General features: G+C 52.8%; 1 protein-coding gene across 1 annotated transcript in view; it reads right to left on the bottom strand.

The window, feature by feature from the left end:
- Window positions 1-1,416: 1,416 nt before the first annotated feature.
- The window catches only part of POU2F2 (POU class 2 homeobox 2), a 34,521-nt gene continuing 21,406 nt past the window's right edge, over window positions 1,417-14,531 (bottom strand). The window contains exons 7-16 of the mRNA XM_030297347.1: window positions 10,212-10,317; window positions 10,032-10,123; window positions 7,780-7,941; window positions 7,404-7,545; window positions 7,165-7,313; window positions 6,887-7,063; window positions 5,545-5,611; window positions 4,117-4,318; window positions 3,899-3,972; window positions 1,417-3,644 (exon numbers count right to left, since the gene is read on the bottom strand). Of these exons, the coding sequence (XP_030153207.1) occupies window positions 3,310-3,644; window positions 3,899-3,972; window positions 4,117-4,318; window positions 5,545-5,611; window positions 6,887-7,063; window positions 7,165-7,313; window positions 7,404-7,545; window positions 7,780-7,941; window positions 10,032-10,123; window positions 10,212-10,317 (1,506 nt within the window). The 3' untranslated portion in view covers window positions 1,417-3,309. The remainder of the gene's footprint in view (window positions 3,645-3,898; window positions 3,973-4,116; window positions 4,319-5,544; window positions 5,612-6,886; window positions 7,064-7,164; window positions 7,314-7,403; window positions 7,546-7,779; window positions 7,942-10,031; window positions 10,124-10,211; window positions 10,318-14,531) is intronic.

Below are 14,531 nucleotides of genomic sequence, written 5' to 3'. Positions count from 1 at the left end.
ATGAATTCCCCCATTACCTTCCCAACCCTGGCTCTCTCCAGCCCCCCAGCCCCTTGCCCTGGCTGGCCCCCAGCCAACGATATTTGGTTTCCTTTTTTTAACATTAAAGTTCTATGAGGTATTTGGTGCCTTATCTCGAGTCCTCGGGGGAGGGGGGCCCAGGGGGGAGACCTGGGGCACACTTGCCCCTCCCTCCCTCCCACCCCCTTCCCAATATTTGGTTTCACAGCTGTAGTTAAAGCTTGGGATTTGGTTATTTTTCCCCTCCCAGGAATTTTCTTTTTTTCTTGTTTTTCTTTTCCCAGTTATGGGGGTTGGATGGGGAGGGTCCCCACCACCCCCGGCTGCACAGGGGTCCCTCCACCAGTGTCAGGGCATCGGCCCCATCCCTGCCCCCTGCTTCCTCCTCTCCTCTCTGCCCCACTCCCCCCACATCGGGGTGGGGGAGAGGTCCCAAGTGGCAGGACTTGATGGGGAGGAAGCAGGATGAAGTGGGTGGTGGTGTGTCCTGGATTTTCTTTCCTTTTTTTTTTTTTTCTTTTTTTTGTTTTTTTTTTTTGTTTTTTTTTTTTTTTTTTTTTGTGTTTTTTGTTTTTGTTTTTGTTTTTTTGGTCTAGAATCATAGTTTTTGTCTGAGTCATCTCCACCATGCCTTCCATGCTGCCTGTCTTCTCGGAGGGGTTTTTGGTCGTAATTCCTTTCACTTTGCTCTGCTCAAATGTCCTTCCTATCTGTTCAGGAGCCCTTGGCCCCCCTCTCCACCCTTGGGCTGGGGCCCAGGCCCTCTCGCCAGTCCCTTCTCTTCAGGAAATAAAAATGGACACACTCAGAGGTAGGGTAAGGGCAGGGAGTCGGTTCAGCGGAGAAGCTTACATTCCGGCGAGGACGGGTCGATGGCACGCCAGGCCCGGCGGTGCCAGGGCGGGAGGGGCGGCCACTCCGCCGCTGCCCAGACAAGGCACCCCGAGACCCCCGAAACAGCCGAGTCTCTGCCGTCTCCGTGGCCCAGCCCAACAGTTTCATCTCCCGGGTGGGAGAAGGGAGACAAGAAAGAAAGGGAGAACGCTGAGGCCTCGGGGCCCAGGGCGGCGTCCGCCTCTCCTCCGAGTGTCCAGCGGCACCCTCTGGCTCCCGTGTGCGCTGCCCGGCGGGGGCCAGGCCTCTGATTTCCATGGCTCGCGTCCTTCACAGCAACACTTTGGTTTGAGGAGAGACACAGCAAGGTGGGGATTGAGAGGGGTGAGAGGGAAGCGAAGGAAGAGGGAGAGAGGAAAGCAGAGAGAGAACAGACTGAAGAGAACAGAAAAAGAAATCAAAGGAGGAATCAAACCGCCCGAAAGTTTGTTCGTTTTCCTTCGTCCATTCTTTTTGCTTTCTCATTCCTTTCTTCCTGTTTTGTTTTGTTTTGTTTTTTTTTTTTAAAGCTTTTTCAGTTGATTGGGGGGCAGGGAGCTTGGGGCTCTTCACCCCTGTCCCTGACCGCCCTCTCTCAGCCCTGCCCACCCGCTTCCATCCGCCCTGGCTGAGGGACAGGCCCTGCCCCAGCCTCCCCCTCCGGCTTTCCCGAAGACGACGTCCATGAGGTATTTGTGAAGAGAAAGAAGCGTCTGTCCTTCCATCCGCCTTGGGGACCAAGGGCCTGGACCACTGGCGCAGGGACTTGGTTCCACCTCGCGGCTCCTTCTTATTCTTGAAGAGTCCTCGTCTTCTTTCCCTTAAATATATATATATCTATAAATTCTTTTTTTTTTCTAGTTTTAATTTATTGTTTGTTTGGTTTTTTTTGTTTTTTGTTTTTTGTTTTTTTGGTTCAAAACTTTGTTGGCCTCCACAATAGCAGGAGGGCAAAAGTGGCTCCCAGCGATGTCTCTCCTCTGTCCGTCGAGATGTGTCCAGGGCTGGGCAAACAGGGGTCCAGCCAACACTCGAGGGAAGTCTTGTGGGAGTGGTGGCCACCACAGCGCCCTCTCGGATGGGGACCACAGATCATGGCACTGTCCCCGCCACATGGACCCTGATGGGGATGCCACCTCGAGGAACCCCACCACTGGGGTGCGTGCGTGTATATATGTGTGGGGGGGGGGGAGAGGAAGAGGCATCTGCCAGTATCAGAGGGGCACAGGGTGGGAAGAGCGAGGTGAGTTCTCTTTTTGGTTTCTGGTCAATGTCAAAGAACGTGAAGGATCCCACGGATAGGCACTGGAATATGAATTTTTTTTTTTTTTTCAGGGAAACTGACAGACGAGGATGGAAAAAAAGACAACTTGAATGCCCTCACCTCATCCCCTCTTGCCTGAAGCTTCCACCTTCCCCTGGGCTGGGGAGGGGGGTAGATTCCAGAGCAGAGGAGGGTGACAGAGTTGAGGGGGGACATGTGAGAGCTAGAACTTCGCAAAACAGCCTAGCCCACCCTTCAAAGGGAAAAGGGGGGAGGTACAAGGGCTGAAAAGTCATCCCAGGCCTGCCCCTGAACTCTCCCCTGGCTGGGGGAGGGGAGGAGGTTAAAGCGAGACCCCCTGCCCAGGTGGGGAGAGTTGGGGGTCGAGGGAAAGGGGGGACACATGGTAGGGACACATTCTGTTGAGCGCAACGCTAAAAATTCTGTACATCCTTTGGATGAAGCTACTGAATATTTGGTGTAAGGTTGTTCAGGCCCTTTCTCTTTCACCTTCTGGAAAAGAACATTTGGCGGGTGGTTCTGGGCCCACCCCATCGGCCCCAGGCTGTGCCCCGTCTTCACTGGCCCAGGGCTGGGGGCTGGGGCTGGAGGCTGGCACATTCTCTTTTGCCTTCTCTGGCCCCCACTGGGGGAGGCAACGTTGGGGGTTGGCCCCACAGCCAGAGGCTCGGCGCGAGGTCCTCCCTGCAGAGGCTTCTCTGCCCCTGGCTGGGGTTCGTATTTGGTGTCGTAGCGGTGAGGGTGAGCACACTGAGGTCTGGCTCGCAACTGGTTTTTGGTTTGGTTTTGTTGGGGGATTTTTGGTTTTGGTTTTTGTTTTTCACCTCTGGTTCCTTTGGGGCAGCTGGTTTCTGTTGTGATTATTTTTGGTTTCTTTTTTGTTGGTTGGTTTCTTTCATTTTCTTTCCTTCTTTCTTTTTGTGTGTGTGTTTTGTTTGGGTTTTTTTGTTTTTTGTTTTTTGTTTTTTTTTTGGTTAGTTGGGGTTTTTTGTTTTTGTTTTTGGTCTTTCCTCCCTTGTCACTCCTGTCCAAGGACCCTCCGCCCCACCACTGCTGGCCTCCTCGCCCTCTTCCCAGGCGGGGGACTGAGGTGGGGGTCAGAGGAGTAGGAGGGGAGGCAAGGTGGGCCCTCACTCGGGCTTGGACCCTGCCTCGGGGCCCCCGGGGCCTCCAGGGGTCTGTGCTGCCGCCTCACTGCAAGTGGAGGAGGAGGACGAGGACGAGGAGGAGGAGGACGAGGAGAGGCCTGGAGACTTGCTGGAGATGGAGGCTGCCACGGCCGCAGCCGCTGCCGAGACCAGGCCCACGCCAGGCGGGGCGCTGAGCAGGGGCAGCCCAGCGTGGTTCAAGAAGAGCGGCGAGGTCACCAGGCCGGGGCTCCCCGGGGCCGCGCCGGCCGCCCCCAGCACCAGGTTCCCGCTGCCGTCAAGGCTGGTAAGGGGCAGGGTTCCACCAGAGGCCAGGGCTGGTGGGGAGAGAGAGAAGCTGGGCTGGGGGCGCCTTCTGGCATCCTGCCCGCAGCGTCCCCTGTCTTCCCATCTGCCCCACTGATCCCCATCAGCACCCCTCACACCTTCCCCAAAGGTGAGATGGGTATGAAGAGGCGAGCGATGCAGTGAGCAGGGGCAGGATGGCATGGCTGGAGCAGCAATGGGGGGGGGCTCGAGGCCCCAGGGGGCCAGGCTGGAGGCGATGGGAGTGACATGAGGCAGCACGCACCTTGGATAGTGGCCAAAGGGTTGTTGCTCATGAGGGCTGGACTCAGCCCGGAGCTCAACCCCACCATTGTGCTTCTGCAAGAGGCAAAGCAGAGGCGTTAGCAGGGGCAGGGACCCGCCGGGCGGCAGAACTGGGGCGCGGCTCCCACCCGGGAAGCAGCGGCGGCGGCGACCCTGCTTCTCTCCCCACAGCCTCCCTAACTGCAGCCGTCCACTTACCCCGTGCTGGGGTTCAGGCCCGACAAGCCGATAGCCGAGTGGCTGCCTTGAGGGCTGGGATTTGTGCTGTTGGTGGTGGCCGGGGGTGGGGGAGTGACAGAGGGGATGGAATTGAGGGGGGGCGCGGCCCCGCCCCCGCCCCCACCCCCTCCGGCTGTCCGGCTGGGGTGGAGCGTCCCCACAGCTGAGGATAAGGTAGTAACTGCCAGAGAGAGACAGAGAGATGGAGACTTGAGCTTCCACTCGTCCTCCTCAGAGGACCCCGGGTCGACTCCGGCTTGTCTTGCGGCCCAGCTCGTATCTCCTCCGGAGGAACAGACAGGCCTCCCGCCCTCTCTGCCCACAGCCCCGGTGACAGCAACCGCTAATCGCAGTGTGAGCAGCTGCCACGCACTGAGCCAAGCCCTGTGCCCAGTGCGCTCACGCGGTGCGAACCCCGCCCCGAACCTCAGCGCCGGCTCCCCCTCTCCGGCGGACCGAACCGGGCGCCCTGAAGACCACGCCCTGTGGCTCCCTCTGGGGGCCAGGCAGGGGGTTGCGGCTGTGCGCGCCGAGGAGGACGGGGCTCGGAGCCCAGACTCAGGCCAGACAGCCAAGGCAGCAATTTCCTGACTGTTATGCCCCACCTGTACCCTTGGACGAGTGCCTTTACCTCTCTGGTCTTCAGTTCCCTGATGTGGAAAATGGGCATAATAATAGAAGCTACTTCATTAAAAGGGCCTGAAGATAAAGTGAGTTAATATTCTTTCTAAAGAGTTTAGATAGTGCCAGGCACACTCTTACTACTTTATAAACTTCCACTTATTATTTCTTAACATGAGAAAAATCAATATGGCGTTTTTTTTCTTTTATCCCTTTTTTACTTTATTTATTTCAGTAATCTCTACACCCAATGCGGGGCTCGATCTCACGACCCCAAGATCAAGAGCTACTCTATTGCCTGAGCCAGCCAGGCTCCTGTTACACATGCCCTGCCCCAGGAAGGCAGCAAGGGGGGCTTTATGCACAAGTAGCCGTGTGTATATGTGTGTGTGTATTACACACACCCAAATACTTATACACACTCTTATATGTACATATTCACGTATATAGCTTTGTAGGTATTATACATTCACAATAATTTTATAAAAAACTGAGGCTCAGAGAGGTAAAGTCACTTCTGGAGTTCACATAGTTTAAAATGTCAGGAACAGAACCCAAGTTCAACTTTTAGCAACCCCAAGCTTTTCTCATATGAAATCCTGGAGCAGATGAAAGCTGAACTGCTCCCACAAGGAGGGGTAAGGTCACTCTCTCCCCTCTGTGCCCCCTGCCTCCCTCATCCCCAAGCTCAGCCTTGAGGCCCACAGGCACCCTAAGCCACTAGAAAAACCGGTGCCTGCACCGTGTCCTCCCAATGCCCCCTCACGGGCTTCTGCCCTCCCTGACCTGTTGTGCTCAGACTGCTGGAAGCTTGGGACAATGGCAAGGTCCCGGCGCCCCCTTGGGGTGTGACCTGGGGAGAGAGGAAAGAAGGCATGGTTAGGCCACTTTCCCAGCAGCCCCCATGATACTCTCTGATGGTAAGACCCCCCGTTCATCTGCCCCCAGGCTGGGGAGAGAAGGGGCTTTGGGCACAATGCTATGCTTGTATTATGCCAAGTTCTTTCCATCATATCTATCTTAGCATCTTCCTAAGTGATCTGAGCCACAGGGAGGAAATAATCATCAACTGAGAGTGTTCCCCCACCTCTCTTCTGACACCAACCAGTTGCAGGTCTGAAGTGCACGCGTGCACGTGTATGTGTGTGTGTGTGTGGGGGGGGGTTATGATGACCAGGGGTGTCTCTGCATCAGAGTGTTGGGATGTCACATTGCCTTGATTTTCTGGAACCACCCAGCAGCCTCCTTCTTGGCCTCCGTGCCTCCAGTCTCATGCTTCCATCAACTCTAGAAACCTCACTCTTAATGTGACCCTCTCCCTCCTCAGCTCAAAACTCTTCCTCAGCTCCTCACCGCCTAAGGTTCAAGTTCGAGCTCCTCAGCATGTTACTTGGGAGTCTGGCCCCCGCCTATCCCCTACCCCTACTCATATACATATACATTCCCACTCCAACCACATTAAATTGCACTGGAGTTCCTCAGATTGGGCTCAGCACACCCAGGCTTCCAGGCCTTTTTGCACAGCAGCCCCTTGCCTGGGCTTCACGGGGCTGGCTACCTCTCCCTTGTCCTTTGTAACTCAGCTCGGATGGTCCCTTCTTCCTCCATACCAGGGAGGGGTGGGACGCTCCTCTGGGCCCCTTGTTCCTCGCTGTAGTGTCGCAGCCCTTTCCACACTAGATGCAATGAAAGGGTGTCCCAGTGTGTCTGATCCCGAGTGGGTCTGTGTGCTGCGGTGGGCCTGAGCGTATACTCAGTATGTAATGCTGTCCCTGCCTGCCTCTGTGTGGTTGTGAACCTGTGTGTGTGGGAGTACCTCCATCCCCTACCTGGGATCCATCCCTGTGAGGCCCCGCCCGGTGATAACTGTTTTTGGCTATGTCGGTGTGTGTCTGCGGGTGCCTGCATCTCTCACATAAGACCGCAGTTCCTTGGAAACTGTGTCCCTGTGTGACTATGCTTTATCCATGTGACAGACGGTCCCCAAGGGTGAGTCTTCCTGCCTCCGTGCCAGGCACTGTGGACCACCAAGTAGGCCTGGCTTCACAGAAGCGCCTGCCTAGGGGCGGGGGTCTCCCAGAGCCTGCCAGAGCTTTATGCCCCCACCCCCCAGAAGCGTTCTTGGTACCAGATGGGGGCTGTAGCTGGCCGGCTTCCCCGGGCTGGGCAACATGGGGGCTGCGCTGCAGGGGTTGATGCGTTTTTCCTTCTGGCGCCGGTTGCAGAACCAGACGCGGATCACCTCCTTCTCCATGTGCAGCTGCTCCGCGATCAGCAGGATCTCCTCTGAGGTAGGCTTCTGGTTCTGCGGGCAGAAGGGCTCCGTTAACCGCAGGTCCGACCCCCTCCCTCCTCGGCCCCCATCCCCGCCGGCCGTCAGGGCCGCCCTGGAGGCCGGGGTCTCACCGCTAGAAAACTCTTCTCTAAGGCGAAGCGGACGTTTGTCTCAATGCTGGTCCTCTTCTTGCGTCTCCGGCCGGGGAGCCCGTCGAAACCCAGGCTGGGGCTGCTCAGCTGGTTGGGACTGGGCAGACTTGAGTCCACAGACATAGTCTCTGTGCCCGGGAGGAGACGGGGAGCATGAGAGGGCGCCTCCCGCGCGCACAGCCGGCCGCCCGCTCTGGGAGCCCCAGCGCAATCCCAACCTGCGTCATTGAGCCACTTCTCCAGGAGGGGCTTGAGTTTGCACATGTTCTTGAAGCTCAGGTTGAGGGCCTCGAAACGGGAGATGGTCGTCTGGCTAAAGTCGTTGCCGTAGAGCTTGCCCATGGCCAGGCCCACGTCACCCTGGCCCAGTGGGGAGGGAATGGGAAGGCGGTCAGGGCCAGACCTCTGGGCCACACCCTGGCCCCGCCCACTAGCCGACTTCGGCCTCTCGTCCCGCCCACCACCTGGCCACGCCCCCCGGCTCAGGAGTTGGGTAGCGGGTGCCCAAGAGAGGCGTGGCCCGTGCCTCACCCACCACCTGGCCAGGCCCGGTCACCCTCTGCCCATAGCCCGTCCTGCCCGGTGGCCCCAGACCTGCGTGAAGCCCAGCTTGATGCGGCGCTGCTTGAAGGTGCGGGCGAACTGCTCCAGCTCCTCCAGGTCACTGGGCTCCTCGGGGTGGGATGGTGGCTCCAAGCATTTGGGGGGCTGCGGGTGCGAGAGGTGCGGGTCGGGCAGCGTGGGGCGGGTCACGGCCTGGTGGGGTCGGCAGGAGGGTGGGATGCAGGGCCGAGGACCGGGATGGGGCTCAGCAACGGCTGCGCGGTTCCCCCTCCCTCCCTCCCTCCCTCCCTGCCGTCCAGCCTCTTCCTGCTCACTCTCCTCTACCTGTCCCCAGGAGGCTGATCCACACTCATTGTCAGTCCCCAGCAAAGAGACACTCTGCTTCTCCACTAGGGTCCTCTCACTGCCTGGAACTCTCTGCACATACCCCCACCCCCAGCCTGCAAACTCCCAGAAAGGAGCAGCCAGCTCCTTTAATAATAATCCTTCATGATGCTTTACGGATTTCAACGCTCCCTCCTACCCATTTTTTTTTTAACACCCCTTTCAAAAACTATGAACTATTGGGGCACCTGGGTGGCGCAGTCGGTTAAGCGTCCGACTTCAGCCAGGTCACGATCTCGCGGTCCGTGAGTTCGAGCCCCGCGTCGGGCTCTGGGCTGATGGCTCGGAGCCTGGAGCCTGTTTCCGATTCTGTGTCTCCCTCTCTCTCTGCCCCTCCCCCGTTCATGCTCTGTCTCTCTCTGTCCCAAAAATAAATAAACGTTGAAAAAAAAAACAAAAAAAAAAACAAAACTATGAACTATTTCAGGGCTTTTTCCCCCCCGGGGGGGGGGGGGATGCGGGCCATGGTTTTATCCTTCTTTCAGGAAGGGAATCAAGCACTGTGCTACCGAATTCCAGGGTAACTCAGGCAAGTTTCTTAAAATCTCCCTGGGCCTCCATTTTCCCCTCTGCAGGATGGAAATAATCGTGGCTGCTCTACTGAACCCATGGGGTTATTGGGAGAATCCGGTTCAAGGTTACAAATTAAGTGAAAGTATTTTTATTTTTACTTTTTTATTTTTTTTTTAAATTTTTTTTCAATGTTTATTTATTTTTGGGACAGAGAGAGACAGAGCATGAACGGGGGAGGGGCAGAGAGAGAGGGAGACACAGAATCGGAAACAGGCTCCAGGCTCTGAGCCATCAGCCCAGAGCCCGACGCGGGGCTTGAACTCACGGACCGCGAGATCGTGACCTGGCTGAAGTCGGACGCTTAACCGACTGCGCCACCCAGGCGCCCCTATTTTTACTTTTTTAAAGTGAAAGTATTTTTTAAAGTAGATGGGGAGGGTGACTGGGGGATTTACAAAGAAGCAACTGCTCTCTCTCTCTCTCTCTCTCTCTCTGGAATGCTTCACTTCCCTAAAAATAAAAGATCTGAAGCAGGTGGTGAGTGCAGCCACGTTGGTCACAAAAATCCTTGATCCATTACCTGAATGCTGGGGCAAGATGTGTTTTGGAATTCAGAAATTTTGCAGATTTTAGAAAGCCTACATGGGCACATATCAGAAATAAGGTGACCCCCCCATCAGGGTCAAGGCATCACCCCATAATTGAACACATTAACAGCCCCCAGCAAAGCAGGACTATCACACAGGAGGGAGGAAGGAAAGCCATACTCCTTGCCCCAGGTCTAGAGGGGTTTGGCAGCCAAATGACTTCTGGTCTCACATTACAAAAACAGCTTGGTTTTCCAAGCATTTTGGATTTCAGAATTGCAGCTCAGCCCTGTATTAGTCCGTACATTTGGGGGGCTTTCTGAAATTGTTCATATTTTTTGAAAGGACTGTTAAAAAAATGGGTAGGAGGGAGCGTTGAAATCCGTAAAGAATCATGAAGGATTATTATTAAAGTCTAGAAGCCAGTCAGCAAACTGAAAGGCCAGGCCACAGCCTATAGGTTTTTTGTGTACTTAGGCACGTGTGCATTTTGGGACACAGCAGGGGTCAGATCAAAATCATTCATCAGGTTTCTCAAAGGAGTCCATGTGTCTGAAAGGGCTAAGAGCCACTGGCCTGGCTGACTCCCCTCATTCTGTGGAGGAAGAAGCTGACCCAGACAGGGAGAGCAGCTTGACTGAGGTCCCATAGCAAATCAGTGGCACAGCAGGGCTGGACCCCAGATCTCCTGACTCCTGTCCTGGCCCTGATAGTTGTGGGGAGGGTCAAAGGGAGAGGAGGCCCTCTCCTTCCCACCCCTGCTCACCCAGCCTGGCACACGCGGGGGGACATTCTCACCTGCGTGGGCAGCCCGGCCCGGGGCTGGGAGGTCAGAAGAGCTCCCTGGGTTTGCTGAGGTAGCTGGAAGAGATTTGGCGTCGGTAGCAGGCCTGGAGAGACAAGGGGAATGCACGGGGTGAGGGGGGAGGGAGAGTTTTGTGGAAACATCGTCAGGGACCCATCCTGGTGGGACCTTACCTGGCTGACTCTGCTGGGCCTGCGGCAGCAGGAACTGAGCGGGTGGCTGGAGGTGGTGACCCGGCACAAGCACCAGCTGCTGAAGCTGGAGGAGCTGCTGTATGTCCTGGCAGGGAGGGGGGTGGACAGAAAGACAGCCTGAGTCCCGGCCCGGCCCCATCTGCATGGCCTGCCCTGGCTCCGGGCAGCGGGCAGCGAGCAGCGGGCAGTGAGGGATAGAACCTGGTCTCTGAATGGCGCCCCTGAGCTAAGGGCACCCAGGAGGCTTCCCCCAACCCCGTGGCTACCAGAGCGTCCTATCTGGGCTGTCCTGGGAGGGCTCGCTCTTTATTTACCTTTTCTTTCTTGAAGAAATATTTGCCTTGTCTTACATTCCCACAGAACAAATAGCATCGTTTAAAAATGTAAATCAGACCAACTCTTCCCTCCTTTTTAAAACACTCAAGGCAAATGATAATCATGTCTGGAATTACCTTTAAAACACTCCAGCAAATAGTGAGTGAGTAAATTGGTTCAACCACTTTGGAAGATTCTTTGGTAATGTTATGGTTTGAATTGTGTCCTCCCCTCAGAAGATAGGTAGGAATCCTAACCCCCAGAACCCTGGAGGGGTTCACATATATGTGAACCACATATATTTGTGCTCCATGTATATTTGTCAGATAAACCAACACTGATGCTTCATAATTTACTCAACAACTTTTATGCGCAGTTGAAAATTATGTCACTTAGAGTGACATTATTTTGCCTTCGGGGAAACAGAGGGATGACTCATGCCCCTCAATTCCTCCCAGTGCTATTATTATTCCAAAGACCAATTTAATGTCCTAGGAAGTAAACAAGCTGAGGAAAAGGTCAAGATGATCAAGGTAGAACTAAGTCTTCAGGATGGGTCCTAATCCGATATGACAGGTATCTATAGGGTAAGGGGGAGTGTGGACACAGAGACAAACATGCACAGAGGGCAGGCACTGTAAAGAGACCCAGAGAGAAGACTGGCCAACCTGCCAACACACTAGCTTGGGACTCGGAGCTTCTAGAACTGTGGAATAATGTCTACGGTTTGTTGTTGTTGTTGTTGTTTTTAAATAGGCTTCACGCCCAGTGTGGAGCCCAATGAGGGGCTTGGACTCACAACCCTGAGATCAAGACCTGAGCTGAGATCAAGAGTCCGATGCTTAACCCACGGAGCCACCCAGGCGCCCCTAAATTTCTGTTAAGACAGCCAGTTTGTAGTCATTTGGTAGGACAGCCCTAGCAGACAAATACTGGCACTGTTTATGAAAGCCGAGCCTACGCCTGCCTCATGACCCAGTGGTGCCACGCCAGGGTATAAGCCCCCATAAGTGCATATGTATGCTCACCAGAAGACATGTATCATAATGTTCACGGCAGAACCATCTGTAATAGCCAAAACCTGAAGAAAGCCCAAGTACCCATCAAGAATCGAATAGGTTGGGGCGCCTGGGTGGCTCAGTTGGCTAAACGTCTGGCTTCAGCTCAGGTCATGATCTCACTGCTTGTGGGTTCGAGCCCCACGTCGGGCTCTGTGCTGACAGCTCAGAGCCTGGAGCCTGCTTCGGATTCTGTGTCTCCCTCTCTCTCTCTGCCCCTCCCCTGCTCATGCTCTGTCTCTCTCTGTCTCTCAAAAAATAAATAAACGTTAAAAAAAAAGAATTGAATAGGTAAATAAACTGATTCACTGGAACAACAACGAGAAGGGCAGTCTACAATCTATAAGAACACACAGCACTATAAACTTCCCAAACATGATACGTGGAAGAAGTTAGACATGATAGAGAACATCCTGTATGGTTCCATTTGCATGATAGAAGTTTGGGAGGTGGAGGTTAGAAGGCATCCCAGGGGCTCCTGGGGAGCTGGCCATATACAGTTCTCAATCTGGGTGTGAGTTACATGGGTGTGCTCAGTTTGTGAGTGTCAGTGATCTGTGCACTTTTAGTATTTGTTATACTTCAATGAAAAAATTTCAAAACCTTTTTATGCTTATTTATTTATTTTGAGAGAGAGAGAGCGAGCGAGCAAGGGAAGGGCAGAGAGAAAGGGAGAGAGAGAATCCCAAGCAGTTTCCACACTGTCAGCATGGAGCCCAGTGTGGGGCTCGAACTCACAAATTGTGAGATCGTGACCTGAGCTGAAACCAAGAGTTGGACACTTAACCAACTGAGCCACCCAGATGCCCCCTTTTTTTAAGGGAAAGAGGGAGAGAAAAAAAAAAATCCAGCATCTCCAGTGAGGAGATAGACGAAACAGGATTGGCAAAATGTTGATATCTATTGAGCTGGGTGAAGGTACATGCAGTTCCTTATATCATACTCTCTACTTTTAGGTTTGAACATTTCCAAAAGAAAAAGCAAGACCCCCTTACACACACATACACAACACTCCAATGGCTTCTTGTAGCCAGAACAATACAACAAAAACTATTCATCTGATCTCTATGGTCCTTAATACTGAAACCTGTCCTAGTCTTCCTACCTCAGGACCTTTGCACGTGCAAAGGTTCCCTCTGCCAGGCAGTTCTAGTTCTTATATTCCTGGACCCTTCTTGTCACTCAGGTCCTCATGTAAAATCACCTCTTCAGAGATATCCTCCTTGATCATCTAATCTAAACCAGCCACCACCATACCTCCTGTTACCTCCATTTCACCTCCTTTATAAGACTTATCACTATCTCAAGGTACCTCTTTTTCTGTTTACGCTTTCACAGTGCATCTCCCTCACTGGTAAGTCAGCTCCACGAGAGTGTGATCTTGATGGTTTTGGTCATCATTATAATCTCAGCATCTAGAATAGCATCTGGCACCCAGTAAGTACTCCACATATATTTGTCGAATGAACCAACACTGATGCTTCATAATTTATTCAACAACTTTTATGCGCAGTTGAAAATTATGTCACTTAGAGTGACATTATTTTGCCTTCGGGGAAACAGAGGGATGACTCATGACCCTCAATTCCTCCCAATGCTATTATTATTCCAAAGACCAATTTAATGTCTTTGGAAATTAATGTCTGAGGAAAAACATAAGTAACTTGACACAAATGGGTTCATTTCTTCAACATATAAAGAGTGATTACAAATCAATAAGAAAATAACTAACAATCCAATAGTAATCTGGCCAACAGGTCTGGTGATTGCCCAGCAAATACAAAATACATTCAATACAAATGAATGAAAAAACATTCAGATTCACTCACAAGAAGAGAAATATGGCTACAACTGCACTGAGATACTTTTTTTTTTCTCTTATCAGATCAACAAAGAGAACGGCAGTGCATAACATGCTGTGTCGGGGTGTATGAGGAAGCAAACACTCTCAGGTGTCACTGGTGAGAAGATAATTTGGCAATGTCTGTCAGAATTACAAAGGCATATACTCTTTGACCCATTCCACTTCTAGGAATTTATCTTAGAGATACATTCACACTTGTGCAAAGTAATCTCTCTAGAAGGATATTCCTAGCGGCCTGCAGTGTTTTAGCAAAAGAGTTGAAACAAGCTGAATGCACAGCAGTGGGGAATAGGTAAATGAATTAGGGTGGATCTTTATGGTGCAATACTATGCATTCATGAAAAGGAAGGAGGACACTCTTTGTGTCCTGATATGGAACAATCTCCAAGATGTCCTGTTGAGTGGAGAGCTCAAGAGGCATGACAGAGGGTATGATGTGCTGCTGTGTGTGTGTGTGTGTGTGTGTGTGTGTGTGTGTGTGTGTGTGTTTTAAAGTATATCTAGGTATTCCCTGGGTATGCGTAGACTATACCTGGAAAACTACACCAGAAACTGGCAAGACTGTAAATCCTTCCATAACTCGAGTTTTGAACATTTACCTAGCATACATAAAGCAATAAAGCTGTCCCACACCCACTGACCCAATTGAACAGTCACTTCTGCCCAACATCCCTGTTTCTCCAACCATTCCTGTTTCGACTGTTCGAGGCAGTTCCCTGTCTACTGCAAAGGCTTCTGCCTTCTCCATGTGCTTCGGAAAGTGGACAGAGTACCCAAATGCTCCTGACCTCTTGCTTTGTCACTCTAGCTGCCAGTCATCTAAGAATTCGGCTTAAGGGGCTTGAAGTCCCAATACTCTGTCCTTTGAAACTGTCCATTCTGCCTTCTCTTCCAAGACTCCTCCACCTGATAACTCACATGGCAGCCTCCCTTCCACATGAGGCCTGGCCCCCAAGTGAGTGAAGCTTGGGATTCAGCCCCTTCCCTTTACAAAAAACCCTTCCCAATCCCCATACCTAATTTTGGTTTCATAATTTTGTCTTCTTTTTCTCAGAAAGGCCC

The sequence above is a fragment of the Lynx canadensis genome, chromosome E2 (assembly GCF_007474595.2).
Source record: "Lynx canadensis isolate LIC74 chromosome E2, mLynCan4.pri.v2, whole genome shotgun sequence".
Classification (NCBI taxonomy): Eukaryota; Metazoa; Chordata; class Mammalia; order Carnivora; family Felidae; genus Lynx; species Lynx canadensis.
Note: the sequence above shows the minus strand (reverse complement) of the source record. Positions and strands in the feature narration are given on the sequence as shown.